The sequence below is a fragment of the Lacerta agilis genome, chromosome 8 (genome assembly GCF_009819535.1).
Source record: "Lacerta agilis isolate rLacAgi1 chromosome 8, rLacAgi1.pri, whole genome shotgun sequence".
Taxonomy (NCBI): domain Eukaryota; kingdom Metazoa; phylum Chordata; class Lepidosauria; order Squamata; family Lacertidae; genus Lacerta; species Lacerta agilis.
This window is the reverse complement of record NC_046319.1, coordinates 21707533-21727866: the sequence shown is the minus strand read 5'-3', so window position 1 is coordinate 21727866 and position 20334 is coordinate 21707533. Positions and strand designations below refer to the sequence as shown.

The 20334-nt window shown below is 47.5% G+C and overlaps 1 protein-coding gene across 2 annotated transcripts in view; it reads right to left on the bottom strand.

The window, feature by feature from the left end:
• Nucleotides 1-5418: 5418 nt before the first annotated feature.
• LOC117050712 (kazrin-like) overlaps nt 5419-20334 on the bottom strand; it is a 194076-nt gene continuing 179160 nt past the window's right edge. For both annotated transcript variants that reach the window (XM_033156492.1, XM_033156491.1), the window contains exons 3-8: nt 16990-17126; nt 14486-14656; nt 11609-11798; nt 9828-9958; nt 6895-6945; nt 5419-5656 (exon numbers count right to left, since the gene is read on the bottom strand). In XM_033156492.1, the coding sequence (XP_033012383.1) occupies nt 5489-5656; nt 6895-6945; nt 9828-9958; nt 11609-11798; nt 14486-14656; nt 16990-17126 (848 nt within the window). In that variant the 3' untranslated portion in view covers nt 5419-5488. The remainder of the gene's footprint in view (nt 5657-6894; nt 6946-9827; nt 9959-11608; nt 11799-14485; nt 14657-16989; nt 17127-20334) is intronic.

The window sequence follows — 20334 nt, the reverse complement described above, 5'->3', positions numbered from 1 at the left end:
TGCTGTTGTCAAGGGTCTCTGGTTCTGTGTTATTGCCCTGGTTGTGGAATAACCAGCAAGCAGGAGTTGAATATAAGAGCCCTGCTCTCCCCACCTGTGGTTCTCAGCAACAGGCATTCAAAGGCACACTGCTTCAGGGAGTTGGGAGCAGAGCCACCAAGGCTGGAAGTCACGACGAAGCTGACCCTCCATGAATTTGTCTAATCCTTTTTTTAAAAAGCCATCCAAATTGTTTACCATCATTGCCTCTGGTGGTAGTGAGTTCCATAGTTTATCTATGAGCTATCTGAAGAAGTGCTTTCTTTGACTGCCCTGAATATTCCAGCACTTGGCTTCCCTGGATGCCCACAAGTTCCAGTGTTATGAGAGAGAGGGGGAAAACTTTTGTCTATCCACTTTCCCTGTATCATGCACACTTCTATCCTGTCACTTCTTGGTCACCCTTTCCTTAAACTAAACGCCCCCCCCCCAATGTTATAACCCTTGATCTGTTTTGTTTGCCCTTTTGTGAAAGCTTTCCAGCTGTAAAATATTCATTTTGAGGTGAGGTGATCATGGCTTGTGCACAGAGTATTTCAAGTGTGGCTGCACCATAGATTTGTCTAAAGGCATTATAATATGGACAGTTTTGTTTTCGATTCCTTTCCTAATGACCCCTTGCATGGAATTCACCTTTTTCGCAGCTGCCGCACACTGGGTCAATAAATTCATCTGGCTATCCACTAAGACTCCAAGGTCTCATTCCTGGTCAGTCACTGCCAGTTCAGACCCTACGAGTGGATATGTGAAATTTAGGGTTTTTCGCCCCAACTTTACACTTGCTTACTTTGAACTGCATTTACTGCCCGTTCCCCCTAGGAAAATGAGACAAATGGCTCCTTCTGTCTCAACTGCAGGATTACAAAATTTGGTCCAGAGTTCTCCCAATTCTGCCAGAGGATCTGGAACGGCCAATGATCAATTGACCAAGGAAATACGATCAAGTTCAGAAGTGCCATGGTTTCTGGACCATCCGTCCTTGGATGTAAAGTCATCAAGCAATAGTAACTCTGAGGAGGAGGTGGCTCCCTAATCCTTCCTGAGTATATCTGCTGGCAATGCAGTCCACACACCGGCCCCTGAAACCCAAGGAGGTACTTTTTCCACAGGACTCTAATCAGTAGTGGTCAGATTCCTTGGAGGCTCAAGAATACCCAGGCGACTTTCCCTAAAGGAGTACTCAAAATGCCAAACCCCACTGCTGAGAAGCCAGCAGCTGTCTTGAACAGCACTAGTCCTTTAACTGGCCATCAGCAGCACCCCAAGGGTTGGGCTTTTCCTATAACTTTTCAGTTCAGACTACAAAGCCCTGGCAGTTGCTTCAGGCCAGTGCTGAGACAACATGATCTTCCTGTCTCAGCTGCAGGGTTGCTATCCGTGGTCCTGAATGTCAGCTACAGAACTCTGCACAGCATCTCTGCCCTTGTTCAGGGTCCTGGCCTTGTCTCAGGACCAAGGCAGCTCCAGATCCCTGGGCCTAGCCTTCTTCACCTTGCTTTGGTTTCCTCTTGTTGGTGGAAACTGAGCTGGTGGGTGGAGAGAAGAAACCAAAACTACATTCCCAGTAGTTGTGTCAATGGGCCAAACCAGTGTTTTCAACTGTGTGAAGCAGCGATAGGTTTTTGTTGACATAAAAATCACCTTAGACAATGGGCCATTGCTTGCTTCCATACCTAGGTCCTACAGAAGCACCTTCAAGTCCATTTTTCACTTGCCTTTTCTCGCTGAAGTCTCCTTGGCATTTCAAATCCAAGGAAGAGGTTGGCCATTTTGTGGTTGAATTATGGTTAACTCATTTCTGATCTGAATGTACATTCAGAACATCAGTGTGTGAAATCCCTGATTTTGCCTGCGGGATGGGGACAAATGACAATGTCAAGCGAGGGGTTGAGACAGAGTTCAAAGCAGCTTTGGATGTTCTTGCAAGGCCTGAACTTCAGCCACTCACAATCCATGAAAAACTATCTAGAGAAATAAGTAAGTAATAATATTGCATCACTGTGCCGCTCTGAGAAGCAGCAGCAGCTGATGTGAGTTAACCAGAAAGTGACCTGAACTGACAGAAATGCACATTTGGCATTTTGGTTGGGTGTTCCGGCAGAGAGTCAGGGAGAGGAGGGGGGGTGGATGGAGGCAGGGAGAAGAAGGAAAATGGGGGGGAAACTAACATTTGTTCTCTTGGCATCAAATCCATCATACTTCAGCTCTGCAAATTCAACTCCCAGAGAGCAGGGAAGTAGAAACAGCACCCGTCCAAAACCCCCACCCAACGTGGAAAAATATAAATTCCAATATTTATGTAATAATTTAGTTAGAATACATCTTCTGTATTGTGCAAATAAATTAAAAACTAAAACAATATAGGGAGAAAAAAAAGAGGGTTAAGGAATTATTCCAGATGAGTATGCATTAAAAAACAAAACAAAAAAATAGAAAAATTAGGAAGATAAGCGAGAGCGAGCACTTTACATCCATATAATTTCCAGGTATTCTGGCCTGGAAGAGGTCATCTTACTGGGGTTTGGGGTCTTTTATTTTTGGAATTGGGGGTGGGCTTTGCACCCAAAGCCCACTCCCCTTTGCACTCTGACCACAAGTAAGACTATGGTCACTTGTGAACTGCAGCATAAATGTTTCGTTTGCCACAAGTCTGGCTCAGAAGCCCACTGTGGGCTGAAGGATCATGTCTGTCACATGCAAAAGAAAAGAAAAGTCCAGAGGGTATCCTTTGCGCAATCGCTCGCAGAAAAATCTCACAGTGATGCTGTCTGTCTTTAAAACCATTTTGCTTGTTACTTCCTCCTACAAATGCACCTCTGTGTGGTGGTTTTCAGCTGCGGATGAAAAAGGAAGGACACAGCGGGTGGTATCAAACTATGTCCACTGTAGAGTAGATCCACTGAAATTAATGAACACAGCCAGCTTAAGGCCGTGAATTTGAATGGGTCAACTCTGAGGAGAACTTAGCTGGATGTAACCCAGAGCTTTCACCCAAGCATTTAGTAGTAGTTGTGGTGGACCTAAGCAGATGTGTGGAATTAGTCCAGAACAGCCAGAAATGCCTACATATTCTGCTAATTAGGGTTTCTCTCAGTTTCTAATTTTTCCAATCTTAAGTTCAGTCCTCTATATTTCTATACCAGTTTGTGATTTTTTAAAATAACCCCTCTCAATATATTCATTTTTAATTCAATTGTGCCTAATGTACACATGTTTATAAGCCATTTCCCCTAACAGAAAGCATTTTTGTATGCTATTGTCACCAACCTATGCCATTCAATGCACATTTCACCCTGGTTAGTGCACTTTTGTATACATTATTTGGCCAGAGAGCCACATTGCAAAATTTAGACAAGTGTGAATTTTGCAAAGCGGCTGGACTTAGGTTCCCTTCTGTTTCAGGAATTGTGAATTAGAGAAGCCCGTCTTTAAATGTTAATGAAACTGATTTTCTCCCTCAACCCTACAGGTATGTCAGTGTCAGGCATCCCCAACCTTCGGCCCTCCAGATGTTTTGGACTACAATTCCCATCATCCCTGATCACTGGTCCTGTTAGCTAGGGATCATGGGAGTTATAGGCCAAAACATCTGGAGGGCCACAGGCTGGGGGTGCCCGGTCTATGTGCTATTTAATCACAGTCTGTTTTAGAAAACAAACAGATACAGCAGAGTTCCACTTAGAAGTAAGCCCCACGGAGTTCAACAGGTATTATTCCCAGGAACAAGATGGCAGCCTTAACTCTCGCTCTCTTTCCCACTCTCCAATTAAGATTTGTTGGCTGTTACCATCTCTTTGCTTTCACTGGAAGGCAGCAATGCCTACAGTGAGTGAATAGATAGCACCCCCTCTTCATGGTTTCCCTGAAAACTCCACAACTAAAAGGACTAGAAACGTACATTTTTAAAACTAACACTGCACATTTAGGAAGTGGCAGCCAGAGCTCAGCTCCGGCACCTCTCAGGTGGGCGCCATTGCCTTTCTAAGAGAACAAGGGAGAATTTCATGGTGAGCTCCGGCACCTCTTTTCCTAGAAAAATAGCACTGGGACACATCCTCCAGTATTCTTAAAGCGGGGCTGGTCCTCACAGCCTCTCTTCCTATAGGTACAGCCCTAGTTTCACCACCTCAAGAGGGACATATTTGTAAGAGGAGGAAACCTATTGCTGACAGGGACTCCTTGCCTCACGGTGAGATTTCTCTGGCGATATGATTGTGCAAGAGCAGGGATGGCAAACTTCTCCAGCCTTAGGGAACTCCATATGGCAGCACAGAAATTCCCTTTACCTTAGGGATGGCATTCAGTATAACTCCTACTCAAAGCAGACCACGGAAATTAATGGACATGACTCAGTTAGGTCCCTTAATCTCAACGGGTCTCCTCTGAGTAGGGATACAACCCCTTGGCTCAAATTCAGTAGGAGGTCTCAAAAGTGATCAAAGCAGAGGGGACGCCATCCACATACCCAACAATTACAAGAATGGGAGGTGGTGTCCAGGCTGGATCAGAACCCTGGTGGGAGGGTTTTTGGATTCAATTCATCACCCCACCTGCTTGCTGTGGACCCAATCCAAATCAGTGTCTGGCATCTTCTACTTGCATTGGAGCAGGACTGCAAGGAGAGCAAAAAGCTATTCCATACCAAGGTCTCAATCCAGACTGGGGGTCCCACACCTGCTGTTTGGATTTTGGGGAAAAAGCTTTCATGCAACAGAGTGGTCTTCCTCTCCAGTCTAGCCCAACAAGCTTGACTTGGTGGCTGGATCTCTTGCTCATAAGACAAAGGCTGTTGCCCATCCCTGCCGCAAACACACTTCTGAACTGCTGGCTCGCCATGAGATAGTGTGTCCGCCCCACGAGAACAGGACACACCATTTCTCCCTTTCGGCAGCCATCTTGGCAAAAACACACGAGACGCAGACGTCATCTCAGGGTGGGATGCAATAAAAAAGGGGGAGGAAGGGGGAGAGAACAGCTTTTTGGGGGACAGGAGACATTTACAAGCACACAGTGCACAATATTCCTCGTCGTCGTTGTTATTTACAGATACACAGCAGTCCTTCAAGTTTTTCAAGTTTTGTAAAAAAAAAGGGGAGGGGGAACGAAGAGGAAAAAGAAGAGTAAAAAAGAAATGCGGGGAAAGCAGGATTGGAGGAGGTGGGGGGCGGGGGAGAAACAAAACAAATAAAAAAGAAAGCACACCCCAGAACAGAACCAGGGAAGGTTACACAACACGACTGGCATCGCTCCATAGACAACAGTTAATGGGGGCGGGGCAGGGGGTTCACACAGGGGATCGCTGGGGGTTTATGTACAGCGGGTTACATTAGAGGCCATGGGCTCACGATCCGCTGGGTTCGGTTAGAGGCTTTTTTTTTTTTTTGCTTGCGCACACAGACACTCCCACACACGCACGCACACCAGAAGCGGGAGCGGGAGAGGCAGGCCGTCACCAGTCGGCATCCTCCTCGATATAATAATCGGGGGCGGTACCATCGAAGAGCCCGGGGTCGAGCGATTTCCGTTGCTTCCCTCTGGCAAACACGCGGGAGATGGATCCGAAACCCATTTTCTCTTTCTTCTTTTTCCGTTTTTGGTCTTCGAGGTCCTCTAGAGACTGAGGGGAAAGGAGACGGCAGGTTTTTCATCCCTCCCACGCGGAAAGCACAGAACGTGTCACAGAATCGTAGCGCTGAAAGGGACAACCAAGGGTCCTCTAGCCCAACCCCCTGCAATGCCAGAATCTTTGCTAAATAATCTCTGGCAGAGGACCATCCAACCTCTGCTGGAAAACCTCCAATGAAGGAGAGGCTACCAGCTCCTGAAAGAGACCGTTTAACTGTCAAACAGCTCTAACCGTCAAAAAGTTCTTCCTAATGTTTAGCTGGAATTGCCTTCCCTATAATTTTAATCTATTGGTTTAGGTTGTACCCTCCGGAACAAACAAGCTTGTGTCATCTTTCTTGTGGCACCCCTTCAGAAGTGTGAAGATGGCTATTGTATCAGACAGGTGATGGGCAAAAAATTGGGGGTGCACTTCTGAAGTGGGGCCAGTCAGAGATGGGCAACTCTGTTTATTTCGGTTTCTTATTTTCCCACTCTTACATTTGCTTCTCCACATTTCTAAGTTGCTTGGTGAATCCCCCCGCCCCAAGTATCCTAATGAAAATTCATCGCAGGTCTAATGAGAATTTCTCCTGATACACACATTTGCCTAATGCACAAACATTGTTGCAATTAAAAAATCCTTTTAAAAATGCTATTTTCAGCACTATATGAATTTTCATGCACATTTGACCTTGGCAAATGCATTTATGTACACATTACTTGGCTGAAGAACTGCCCAGAAAGATGAATTTCTAAGGATGGCCTTTGTTTCAGGAACTACAAATTATGCAAGTTTGACTCTGAGACGAGAACTGATTTCCTCTACTACCCCTGACACTGGTGGATAGGTGACGAGGAAAGGAGTTTCAGTCTAGAACCATCCCAACACACCTTGTGGTTGACAGTAGCAGATACTTTGTTCAGTACATTGTTTACGGATTGGAACCTCTACTAATTAAGAAGATTGATGCACCCGGGTTCCCTGTAAACAATGTGGGTTGTATCCAACATTATAGTAGACCCGATGAAATCAATGGACACAGCTTAATTAAGGGACATTTCCTCATTAATTTCAATGGGTCTACTCTGTGTAGGACTTACCTGGGTGGGTAAAGAAACCCCCTAACAACCCACCTGCTCTGAGATTAATGCCCCTGGATCTCCTCCCACCCTTACAGCACATCCTGGAAAAGTCCTTTTCAATAGGTTTAACACATGCCTGGCCACGCAGGATGACCCGGTTCTTACCTGGACAATTGGGTTGTGCAAGTTTTTCTGTACTGGTCCAGGACTATCTCCCTGTCAGAAGAAAGAGAAATGTCAGCTTGGCACAGAGCAGAACAATATAGCCCGAAGCCTGGGTGTGCCCAATGCCCATTGCCAAAGAGCACCTGAGGCAGCAGACTGGGAGAAGGTGGTGTTGGAACAGGGTTTAGTGAGCAGGAAGAGGCTGTGGCAGAGAACAGTTTAGAATCAGAATCAGAGGCTGGAGAGGAGAGGAGAGGAGACAAGAGACAGATGAAGAAGGCTATTGAAGAAGCCAGGGGGTCTCCCCCTCCTGCTGCGACCAGCTCCCCTCCCTGCTGGTTGCTCAAAACACGCAGAGCTATGAAGAGGGTGGAGCAGAGACAGACGAGGTGACTTGGGCAGGACTTGGGCAGGACTTGGGCAGGACTTGGGCAGGAAACCTAGGGAGCTGTGGGAAGGAGGGGACCTTCAGTCCTCGCAACTGCCTCACTGAGGCAAGACCTACTGGGAAGAGTTGCTGTGCTCACTAGGACTGAGCTGTTTTTGTTTATTTGAATAAAGAGTTCACTGACACCTTGTGAGTTACTGCTGACCAGCTCCCACCTTGACATTCGAGATACGTTGTGCTTTGCTGTGAAAAGCCCACTGGCTGGCTGAGGAATAAAAATGATGGTGGGATGGCAGTGGTTGGCTCTCAAGAGAGTTCCACAATCCTTTCAACACAGGCTTCTTCCCTGGGGTCAGATCGGCTTATTCTGTACCTTCAGGGAGAATGGGCAAATGAGGCATTGCCCCACTAACTTCAGTCCACCTCTAGCCAGCCCTCACTTGCCTGTTTTCTTATGCAAGACCAATCTAGTGGGGCAAAGATGCAAGTCTGCCTCCTCCTCTCAATGTTGCTTTGTAGAAGATGGGGACAAAACTAGAAATAGCTGGCTTAGCCTTATTGGCCCCACCTGCTGTTGGGTTTCCTGCCCCACCAGTCCCAAGGGGTGCCAGACACCACTACCATCACCTTGGCATCTCCAGGTGGTTCCACAAAGATCTAAACTCCTCTGAGAACTCATTCGGGAAGGGTAAGAAAGTCTAGTAGGGCAGATGGTAGTAAGCAGATGGTTCATGTCAAAATATTGTCATTCCGTTAAAACACACACAGCCAGCCAGAGCTAATAGGAAGTTCTAGAATTAGCTGGCTCTGCCTGTCTTTGGCTCTGGCACCTACTGTGGGTCTCCCTGCCCCAGTCCCAAAGGGGACCAATCACCTTTGTGTACCTCTGGTCCCTGAAAGCCGGAATGCGGTCAAATGGAAAACAAAAGCACAAATGAGATTCAGTGTCAGGGCACAACTAGATGGCAAGCAGGAGATCCATAGGGGAAGACCCATCAATGGGTTCAGAGGAGGGCAACAAAGGCAGTCATATAAACTATATTCCAGATCCTTAATAGCAATTTTTCAATGGATGGTGGGTTAATCATTTCCCCCTTGATAACTACTTGGCAAGCTGATCAACAGGTCAATAAATGTTGTAATGACCTCCCTACCATCTGGAGATGTTATGGGCTGTGTCCAATTAAGTCCTACTCAGAGTAGACCCACTGAAATGAATTGGCCTAAGTTAGTTACGCCCATCAATTTCAACGAGTCTGCGCTGAGTAGGACTAATCCTGGAGTCAATACGACCTTCATTTTTGACTGTGATGTGCAACATTCAACAACGTTACCTTGTACGTTTTCATCTGCAGGGAAAATGACAGATTCTGTGAGTGGATGGAGACACATCTCAGGGCAATGAGGGCATGGGGTGGGGAACCTAAGTGAACGTTGGGTGGGATCATTGCCAAAAGGGTGCCATCCTTTTATCTCTTTTGGGAGGAGCCATTTAAAATGAATAAAAACACTCTGCCTTTCAATGAACTTAGACCCCTGAGAAAGTTTACAGCGAAAAGTTTTACAACCAACATTGGCGCAACAGTTCCTTCTAAAAACCAAAATGGGGTGGTTGTGTGCCTACAGGGGTGTAAGCGAAAAGGGCTCACCCTAAACATAAGGCAGTGGTTTTCTATATGCTATAGAGAATGTTTTATGTTCATAAAAGAAAATGAAATGTAAAGGAACCTTGAAACGGCCTGACCTGAATCTGTAAACTTCTGGGACATACGAAATGTTGAGGTGGGAAGGGAAGAAAGAAGATTTAACTGGTCTGCTAAACCCTCAAACAGCCAGGTGTGGGAGGGTCATAGTCAAGAGGGTTGCATGCTGGAAACATGAACTCACTCCTGAAATGAAAAGGGTTGTTTCAGGAGGAAGGAAAGACGAAAGAGGATGCATTTCCTGCCCTCCAAAATCTGCTCCCTCCCCAAACTTGATCACAGCACAATAATAAATAAATAAGGGCAAATGCAATCTGCAATGAAATATTGAAGTATATCCCTTTCCCGTAAGAGAAATGCTCCTGTTCAGGGTTCCAAGGAGACTGGAGCCCTGAACAGGAGCATTTGTCTTACGGGAAAGGGATATACTTCAATATTTCATTGCAGATTGCATTCGCCCTTATTTATTTATTTATTGTATGCACCAAAATACGAAGGGAGCTCCTGAGTGAGACCAAAGACCCATCTAGTCCAGCATTTTGCTCCCACAGTGACCAATCAGATGCCCCAAAGGGAAGAACGCAAGAAGGATCCGAGTGCAATGGCAGCTTTCCCCCATGTGGGATCCCCAAGAACTGGAATTCAGGGCCATACAGTCTCTGACGGTGGAGGGAGAACATAGCCATCATTAAAAAGCAACAGCAGCAGCAGCAGCAGCAGCAGCAGCAGCAGCAGCAGCAAAGCATCTGACCACAGGAGTCGGCTCGGGCGCAAGCGAGCAAGGCAAGCAAGCGTGTTAGAACAGTGTTAGGAACATCCAATGACCTGCAGAGGCGCCTTACATTGCAGAGGGAGTGCGTTCGGTGCCGCGGGGAGTTGATGTCGCTCGGCGTGGACGACCGGTCGCCTTCTGCTGCCGACGCATCAGAGATGATGGAAGGCTGTCGGGAATGACACGGGCTCACGCGGACCGCTGAAAGGCAAGCACCAGAGAGGGGCGGGTGAGTCTCCGCCGTACTTGCTGTGGGCGGGAGCTTCCTTGGGGCTCAAGGAAGCTCGAGGCACTGAATTGGCTCTCTGGGATCACCTGCCTTCCAGGACTGGGGTTTTCTGTGCAGGTGAAACGCTCAAGCAGGCTTGGCATTTCAGGACCTTGGATAGCTCCAACTTGGTTGCAGGCATGTGGGATATGTTGGGAGTCTGACTCCCGTCAGCCACAACCAGACTGGCTAATGGTAAAGGATGATGGGGGTCTGCATTCCAGCAACTTCTGGAGGGGCATGCAGATGTGGGGCAACTGGCCTACAGTTTGACCAGTGACACCAGTGGCACAGGCAGCAGGGAATCTGACCTAATAAACTGAACGATGGTGAGAATGCTAGAGGGACCCTTACTGGAAACCACAAGGCCCATTTCCTGACTCCTCCCAATCTTAGCCAAATCATTCCCTGCCCAGTAATGATGGGGTCTGCCAATAAAGGGCCTTGAGGTCTCTCTGCCATTCCAATATTTGAAATGCCTGTCTTGATTTGAGTCTAGGGGATGGTCCACACTACAGTTCTCTTGGGTTCTCTCCCATCCCTACCTCGAGATGCCAGGAATTGAACATGGAACCTTCTGCATGCAAAGCAGATATCCTACTCCTGAGCTGTGTTTTATACAGTGGGTGGACGGGGAGCCTATACGGTGGTGCAGTTAAGTAATATTTGACTCTGGACTTAATGGTCCCCTCCCCTGCTTGGATGATAGCATGTCTTATTTCATTGCTTTCCAAATGTGATGTCAGGATGCTGTCAGTGGCTCCCGGCTGGTTGCCCAGGAAGGTATGAAGACAAGGAAAACTTTCTTACAGTCCTTTTTTATTTCAGTTTTTACAGAGAGAGGCTATAGAACCCAGCCTCTTGGACAATGGTATTGTCCTGAGTGAATCTCCACCCCTCCGCCTCTCTCACTTCCTCATTCATCATCATCACCTCCTAGACGGGTGCTGCTAAGCGCCCTCTGTCTTTGAGCTCTTTGCTCTCCTACTTTTAGGAGATGGTGGTTCTGGAATGCTTTCTAATGACAACACGTCAGTCAGTTGTTGCTCTGGCTCTCCCATGATTTCCCAACTTTCCCCCTCATCTGCCTCTGACCTGTAGCCTTCCACAAACCCCTGTTGTAAATCTATACTGTCTCCCTCTTCCTCTCTGGTCAGGATGGGGAGGCGGTCTCCACCATTCCACCTCCTCCTCTGCCTAGTACCTGACATGTGACTAGCCAACCTTGCTGGGGGCCCTTCTGCACATTCTGCTGAGTGGGGCCCTGGTCACCTCCACCAAGGTCCTTCCCGGATGGCTCCACCAGTCCTATGGGCGTGCTGTGTAAAATTCAACCAGATGGGTGCAGGGGGTCACACCCCTGCTGGACCCAGCTTCAGATCCCTGCTCTACTGCAAAGCTCATTGGGTGAAGTGGGGTTTAGCAACTCTCCTTCTCCCTGCCACACCTATACCTCACAGGGCTGCTGTAATGAAAAAGTGTGGAAGACACCATGCCTGTGCCACCTTTGAGAAGAGAACCGGGAAGGGGAGGGGTGGTGGTGGTGGAGTGGGTCGCAGGTAGAGACTGGGGAGCAAACTCACCTTGACGGTCTACCGTGTGCTGGGGGTGGCCATGGTACAGCGTCTGCTGGCTCTGTCGGATGGCAGCTGTCAGCGGGAGGTCGGCCTGCATCACCCATTCCTGATTTCCGTTGAGCACCGTCTCCCCGGGCATGGCTAAAGAATGCCGCTTGGGTACATCCTTGGTCAGCGTTGCTAAGGACTGTTTTGCCTGAGAGAAGCAGCAGGAGACACACAGGGTTGCAGTCAGTGCTTAGCCCCAATTCAGGGGTAAACCTATTGCAGTCCATGGGAAGTGAGCCAGCAGTAAATCACAGGAAGTAAGTTGAGTTAACTCTTTATTAGCAGAAACAGGATCAGCACAGGAGTGTCAGGCCTAATGAGCACAGCAACTCATATCTGGCATATTTTGCCCCCACAAAGTAGTTGCTGAGACTGAAGGTCCCCACCTTCTCACAGCTGCCTAAGTCTTCTCCTCTTCAGGGTTTTTCCTAAGCAATCTGAGACACTGCCTGCACGAAGCTAACTTTTCCTCTGCCCTCTTCATCTCTCTCCTGGTTCTGGGAGACCAGCAGGGATGGGAGCTTGCCGTAGCAGGATGGGGAGACACCAGTGACTCTTCACCAGCCTGACTCATCTCTGCCTCTTGGCCTCCCTCCTCTCGCTCACCTGCTTCAGCTTCTGTTCCTGGACTTCTCTTTGCTGCAAACTCTCCCTGCTCACCAAGCCCTGTTACCTCTTCAGCTTTCGACACCTCCTCTCCCCAGTCTTTTCTCTCTGCTCGCCACCAATCCCCTGGCTCTGAGCTTCTTCCCTTGGGAGGTCCCCAGCTGGTTCCTCCCACCATTCCTCTGTGTCCAGCCAGTCCCTGATGCTAACCTAGGTGTTTCATTTATTTCAGTGGGGCTTCTCAGAGCACAGCTGAGGGTGCATTCAGGTGTGGGCAATACTGCGTTAGTTTTCCCGACTGTGATTCTAGTGCTTCTGTTCTGTTTTCTAATATTCCTTTTGCACTGCAGTACCTGTTGTGATATGAAACTGTGGCTGTTGAACCGATATACCGGCACGTTGTGCTACATTTCATTCACACCAGTGGGTGTGGTGTGACACAACAACAGTCATTGGAATTGTTGCTTCTCCCTAAACGTCCTGGAAACAGCGGTCTTGTTGGGAAGATACAGGGGAGTCCCATATGCCCTGAGAGTCTGTCCCTGTGCCTTGGGAGTGGTTGAGTCAACCGAACACATTCTCCTGACGCGTCCATTTTATGTAGACCTTAGACAAAAACTGATAGCTCCACTCTTAGGCCACCTTAGCCTGGTAGATAGAGAATGTCAGGTTTCGTTTTTGGTGAACAATTTTACTGGTACCACAACCTTTGAGGTGGCCAAATTTCTTTTTTTGGCCCTTAAACAACATAAGGTTAAAATCGATAGTATCGAGATGGGTCTTTATGTATAATCTACTTTTAGTGTATGTTTTAGTGTAAACCCCTCTGAGTTGTCTCAGGTTTTTTAAAATTTGTATGGATAATGATTGTGTTCTGACTGACGGTCGAATAAATTGTTGTTGTTGTTGCTGCTGCTTCTCCCTCACTCTTTCTATCCCCCTTGCTCCAATTCCTCCATGAAAACGGCAGGAAAAAAACTGTATATGCTTGCATCACTTATTCCTGTGATTTTCTGGGTTAAGGGGACTGTAAATGGATTATTTCTGGAATTAAATAACACAGGAATGAATGCTAAGCATGCGCTGTGTTCCATTAGTTTTCCGAAAGTGGCTTTTATGCCATGTAAAAGCTCTAATATAATGCATAAATTAACAGGGAAACATCAGGGAAATGGAATAAACCACTGTGTGAATGCAGAGTGGGCTTATCGACACTTACCTTTCCTCTCCTCTTTCCAGGCATGGTCAACACTTTAAAGCTTCATGTCCAAGCAACCCCCCCTTTTTTTTGCTCCAGAGCTTTCTCTGTGAATTCTCATTCTTTAAAGCTCAATCAGAGCAAACAACAACCCACGGAAAACTTGAATTGACATATGCTCTAAGGGAGTGCTAAAGAGCAGGTTTTCGCAGGGAAAGCTCAAGGGCAAACGATGATGATATGCTCAGACATCGAGTTTTTCAGCATAGACCTGGAAAGAGTGGGCTAAAAACTAAGTGTGGATAAGCCCTTGGTTGGAGGTCTCTAACACATTAACCCTTCCCTCCCAATGGACTTCTCTTGTGTCTGGGGTGCCAGTTACTCTTTGCACCAAATATTGCTGGGCACCCCCCAAACCATCAGTATTTTGTAGGGCGGTGGTGTGTGCTCAAGCACAGAGTGGAACTTTAAGGCTTGCACAATTAAAGTGGGCTGAAGTGCTCTGTCACCCGTGCACAAGAAAGCCACTTTGGGAAAAAAAGAAATGGTTAGAAAATGCATTGGAAAGTGCAGAGGGAATGTATTACAGGAAAACATTCAAACACTGCGTAAGTGAATCGGGACGAGTACAAGATGAATGCTCAGTGTTGTATAACTGCCCTGTAAACAAATCAGAATGGATGCTCAATGAAGACTGGGCAGATGGCCCCAACATCAAGTACCCAGAGTGCTCCAGACTGAGCACTCATCCTGATTTGCTGGCACAAAGATGGTAATAAGAATTTATAATAATTTATTATTTATACCCCACCCGCCTGGCTGGGTTTCCCCAGATGGCAGATGGATCTGTGTCGTCTCCTGACGAAAACTGCCAACGTGGTGGATGCCGAGTGTGGCAAATGGCTGGCATGCGCTTTCTCACATAGAGTATGGGAGCTGGGACGGGTGACAACGTTGTCTGGCTGGGAACGAGAAATGGGGAGTTTGGAGGGAAAGCCCTCTGGAGAGACCTTGAGCACAGGGACACTCACCATGGCTAGCTCAGCTTCCAGTTCCTTCATTCGGTTGTCTTTCAGGTCCAGCTGCGACCGAAGAGCACTGGCGTGGTCCGTGGCATCTTTGGCTTGCCGGCGTAACTCCCACTTCTCCCGCTCCAGCAGATCTTTCTCTTTCGCAAGAGCTTTGACCGCATCTTCGCTTTCCTGCGGTTGGGGTGAGAGTCAGAATGCGGACATGAAGCAGGGAGGGTGGCTGGCTGTTAAGTCGCTTTCCTACTCTCCTCCCGTCTCTAATCTCCTTCCCATCCTTATCAACCTCTTGGGGGGTTCAGTGGGCACATATGACATGTTGAGGAAGGTTCAAAATGGCCGTGGGAGAGGGCGTGGCGTGTGGCAAGCGGGAGCCACATCAGCAAGAGCAAAGAAAGGGGCAGGGCCACAAAAAAGTGCAGGCGTGCCACCCGTCAGTTGCCCCATGGATGAGGAGAAAAAAGTACATCTGTTGTACTCAATCACAGAGATAAGCTCTTGTAGCCTCTCCAGAATGGGTGTGAAGGTGAATGTCCAATCCTGGCATCTAATGAAATGTGGGCCTGTTTTAAGAGGGAGCATTCAATGTAGAAGAGGCTGAGCCAGGAAGAGCAACCAGTCTCTCATAAATTGTGGATTTTTGAGGGTATATTTATTCCATTCTCCCTTTTCTGGTGCCAGAGGAGGTTCTGATAGGCAGACTTCTGCCTGGTTGCCACACTGGAGACCCCTGCCATAACATCAGCATCTGTGATTAGTAATTAAAGTTAGTAATTAGTATTAGTATGAGTATTAGTACTCATACATTGTAAAATGTTTCTCCCACCCCTCTCTTCTTCCTGTGCCCCTTCCCCTTCTCTACTGATTTTATGATGAGCTTTTAATTTAAAAGTTGCTAATAAAATTAAAAGAATGTAATAAAAATAAAAATGTTTAATATTTTACGGATGATTTATTTTACAGATGATTTATTATACTTTGAGTTATTTCTTTATACTGTATTTGCACTAATTTGCCATTTTGAACTGCTTTTGTTGGCTGTTTCCCAAGATACTAAATGCAGGGACAAGGGAAGGCAAAGAGGGCAGGAAGATAAAGGAGGGAATCTGTAGCAATAGACTGGTGGGTGGTTAAGGGAAGGTGAAGAAAGGACTTTTCTCTGTGTGATAGTCTCTCTGTAAAGGTGTGGGGGGGGGAGTGGTGGTTTAAAACAATGGCAGAAGTTTGAATAAAGCAGGGGTGGTAGGACACTGAGAAGAAAATTGCGGTTTTAAACAATGGCAGAGGTTTGAATAAAACAGGGATGGATATTCCTAAAGTTTTAAGGAAGAGAAATAGCAAAGATAGTTACGACACAAAAATGAGCACTCAAAAGCTACCAGATCTTTCTCCAACTCCTTTTTCGCTGTACTCAAACCATGTTTTAAATTGCCACTTCCCCCTCAGTATCTCACCACCTGTTTTATTCAAACTTCTGCTGTTGATTAAAGACATCTCCCCCCCAAACCTTGTTTTAAATTGCCACTTTCCCCTCAGTGTCTTTCCATCTCTCAAACATCTGCCATCGATTAAAACCACCACTTATTCCCCTCTCAGTGTTTCTCCACCCCTGCTTTGCTCAAACTTCTGCTGTTGTTTAAAACAGCCACTTCTCCCCCCTTTCAGTCTCCCTCCTTTCACGCTGTATTCAAACCTCTTGCTCCTCCATTCCTCAGCTGCCTCATATGAGAGAGCTAAAGCATGTGGAAGCCTCAAATATCCCTGCAGCTGGAGTGTGTGAAGATATCCCCACCACTCCTTTCTTCCCTCCCCAACTTCTTTGTAAAAGGCAAGCCCCAGCACTGGGCCAAGGATGCACCTGTGGCTGGTTGGTGGGGAGAGGTGGGCTCAGCTTGCCAGGGACATTCTTGATGTGCCTCCCCTCCTACATCTAGGCCCAGTATGGGGTGAAGGAGATGCCACTGGCCAGCAGTGGTAGCTGCCGCCTGAGCATGCGGTATAATCCTGATACTCCTTCTTTCCCCTTCCAACTCTGCACCCCCCCCCCAGGTAAGCCCCTATACGGGCCAAAAGAGGTTCAATGCCTGGAACTTCTAGGGAAAGACTGTGCCTAAAATGCAGGAGAAGTGCTGCCACTTAGGGTAGACAACACTGAGCTAATGGACCAATGGTCCTGGCTGAGAATATGACAGCCACCTGTGAAAGACAGGTGAACAAGCCAAAGAGCTAAAAATAACACAGAACACCCAGTGACTTCAATTGCACTGGCTGCTTATCTGATTCTGGACTCAATTCAAAGGACTGGTTATTACCACTCTTTATTGCCCTAAAACAGGAGTGGAAAACCTCAGGCCCATCAGCCGAATGTTGGCCTCCGGGCCGTTCTATCTGGCCCTTGGGACTTTCCTCAGACCATCGATGGGCCCATTCTACACAAGCATCCTTCTCCATGGCCAACACTCTGGCCAATGTCAAATCTCCCCCACCATCCAGGCATTCATCCTTACTTTTCTGTGCTGCTCGTAGTTCCTGATGAAATCCCGTAGCTGCTCTTCCCGGCTTTCCAGGGTGGCGTAGAGCTGCTGCATCTGACTCACCAGGTCGGTCTTCTCCCCCTTCAAACGCTTCCGATCAGCTTTCATGGCTGGAAGAGACAGGTGGGTGGGTTTGAGAACTACCAGGCGGGAGATATGGAAAGAACTCACAGGATCATAGAACTGGAGAGGTGGAAGGGACCCCAAGGGTCATCCAGTCCAACCTCCTGCAATGCAGGAATCACAGCTAAAGAATCTCTGACAGATGGCCATCCAATCTCTGCTTAAAAAGCTCCAAGGAAGGGGAGTCCACCACCTTCCACTGTTGAACAGCTCTTGCCACCAGAAAGTTCTTCTTACTGTTCTTCTTCTTCTTCTATTTATTTCTAGCCTGCTTTTCCCCCCTTCCAAATTAGGACATCCTAATGTTTAGTTGCAATCTTCTCAGGTTGCTTTTTCATTGTAGTTTAAAAATAACAACTGGAAAGCATGTTTGCAATTTGCAATCATGGTTTTTGAAAGGCACCCCAGAGATAAATACACCACTCAAACTTATGTTTTGATTGAAGGAGGAGAGGGGTTGTATCCAAATAAGTTCTACTCGGAGAAAGCCCACTAAAATTAATGCACCTAAGTTTGTCCTTTCCATTAACGCCAGTAGGCCTACTCTGATACAAATACAAAGCAGCCATTCGTAACGGCTGCCTCCCCTGCCATCCCACCTACAAGTTTGCCACTGTTCAATCTTACCGACTGGAAATAAATAGCTCGAAACCACAAATGCACATGAGCAATTGAGCAACACACTGCCACAGACCCCTGATGTGAGTGTACACATCGATGTGACATCCTGTGGGATGTTCCACCCCTGCACGTGCAACCTTGTGTGCATGAAAACGCAGACCTGAGGCAGTCGTACTTGCTGGGGACTCCAGGTTGATTTCTGCATGGTGTCTTACTGTGAAAGCAATGTGTCTTTAAAACACTGAATGAAAAGGAACCTCTGTGCAATAGACCTGTATAATCCCATTAAGATCGCTTTGGGGTGGGGAGTTTTGGGTAGTGTGTTTTGTTTTGTTTTGTTTTTATTAAAAAGAATCAACACACATGAGTGAATGGGGGATGCTGCAGGAACAAAAGATGCAAAGAATCAGAGGAAGAGCCAGGGAAAGGAGGTAGCATCTGTTTGGCATGCAAAAGTTCCCCAATAACATCTCCAGGTAGGGCTGAGAGAGACCCCTGAGCCTCGAACCCTGGAGAGACGCTGCCAGAGCATGTCTTCCTGTGGATTGAGCATTCAGCCTGATTTGCTTGCACAAAGCTCACACAGTGGTCAGACTATGCCTGGCTCTCATTGAGCATTTCTCCTGATTGTCTATGGGACAATTACACCACAATCAGCATTCATCTTGCACTCATTCCCTTGCAGGGTGTTTGCACAACTTCCTGTTAATCCTTCACTTGCTACACTTTTCAGTGCATTCCTGGGTGCATTTCCAAACTTCATAAAGCCCTTTTGTTTTTTTTGTTTAGAAACAGTAGACTTGTTGTGCTTTGACTCACTTTTAATTGTGCAGACCTAAAGTCCCTGTACGTGCTAGAATCCCTCTTGCAGATCAGCAAGTCAGTGTAGACAAAGCTCCTAGAGGGGGCAATGGTCTGAATAGGCAACTTCCTATTCAAATCAGCTCTTCATTCAGAAACATAGGGACTAGAATCTTGTTTTATTTTTAACAGAAGGGCCATAGCTTAGGAACAGAGCACCTGTTTGTAGTCCAAAACCAGCTGGAGACTCAAGTTTGGGAAACCCTGGTATAGACAATAGTGAGCTACGTGGACCAGTGGTCTGTCTCGTATCTTATGCAACGGAAAGCTGTTCCGATGTGTGATGCTGCCATTCTGGAATTAATCCAAGGCAGTCTTCTTATTAAACCAGAATTCAGGAGGAGAGTCATGCAGGGTGGAGCAATGAAGAGAGGAATAAAGGAACAGAGGGAGAGAGAGAAATCCTCTCATCTTTTGCCATAAGTCTGGGAACAGTTTAAGAGGCATTGCTGTCTGGGGCTCCCCACCCCGATTTTCCTTTGCAAGGTCTCCTTGCCTCCACTTACTGTCTGAGCTCTGAGTGTCGCAGATGCCTGAAAACAGCAGTCTGTCCTCCTCTTTTCGCCCCTTCCCATAATTATCTGCCTTCCAGAGATCCCTCCATACAGAACAGCTTAAAAGGACGGTTTCGTGATGAGTCAAGCTTGGCCTTTGAACCCGGCCGCTGTTTCAAAGTGCTTGGGCACTGGGTTGTTTTGTCCGAGGGTCACCTGAGATTATGCAGAGCGCAAGGCAAAGGATGTCAAGGACATCGTTTCCCCTCCCCTCCTCCAAAGTAGTGTGAGCCGGATGTGCGCATGCTAAAGTTGGAAGCGAGGGGATAGGGAGCTATTGTTGAGTTAGGAGAAGGGCAGGAAAGAAGAAGAAGAAAAAGGACCAATTTCAACTGTGATAATTTCCCCCCTTGGCATGCTGGAAGTTGGGCCTGCCCAAGGAAACTGATCGGCTGTAGAATGATAGCTTTAGATGGCGTATAAAAAGATTGGATAAATGCATGGGGGTATCTATTTGCTATTTATTGATTGTCTTTTGTCTGGGGAGCTGGGGGCGGTGGTGAAGGAGGTGGTCGTAGCACCCCAACCCTTGCCACCCACAGCGCCAGAGTGACCCCCCTGCACCGGAGCCAAGCAGGGCTGCGCTGCGCCACCTGTTCGCCTGCCAGCCCGGCTGATGATGCACTTGGCGGGGGCCCCTATGCAGGCATCCCAGCCCAGTGCGCCTCCCCATGGGCATTGTTTCCTCGGATGCATAGGAGAGAAGCACCGGGCTGCCCTGTGCTGGGCTTTGAGCCCCCTCAAAAATCCACACCCGTGCCTTAGCCCCTCTGGCACCCACAAACAATACCCTCCAGCAGCCCTGTTTCTGGGAACTTAATGTTGTTTGTTCTTACTGTCCCAGAAAGCTCCAGTCAATTCCTTCTGGTCCTAGGCCCCTGTATCAGTGTGCCAACTCATGCTCAGGAAATACTAAAACAAAACAAAGCCACCCCCCCCCTATCTTAAGCCATGTCTCTTCCCCTAAGCAGCACCTATTACTGGCAAACCTCGCATTCGAGGACCATCTCTGAAGCATTCAGCTGCTTTGAATTCAAACCACGGAGCTGCTACCTGACATTATATTATTTATGAGCACTAAGGAGGAGGGAGGAAGTCTCCCCCAAGCTGCTTTGGAAGACATTTGTCCCAAGCAATTTATGGGTTGGGTACAGGAACG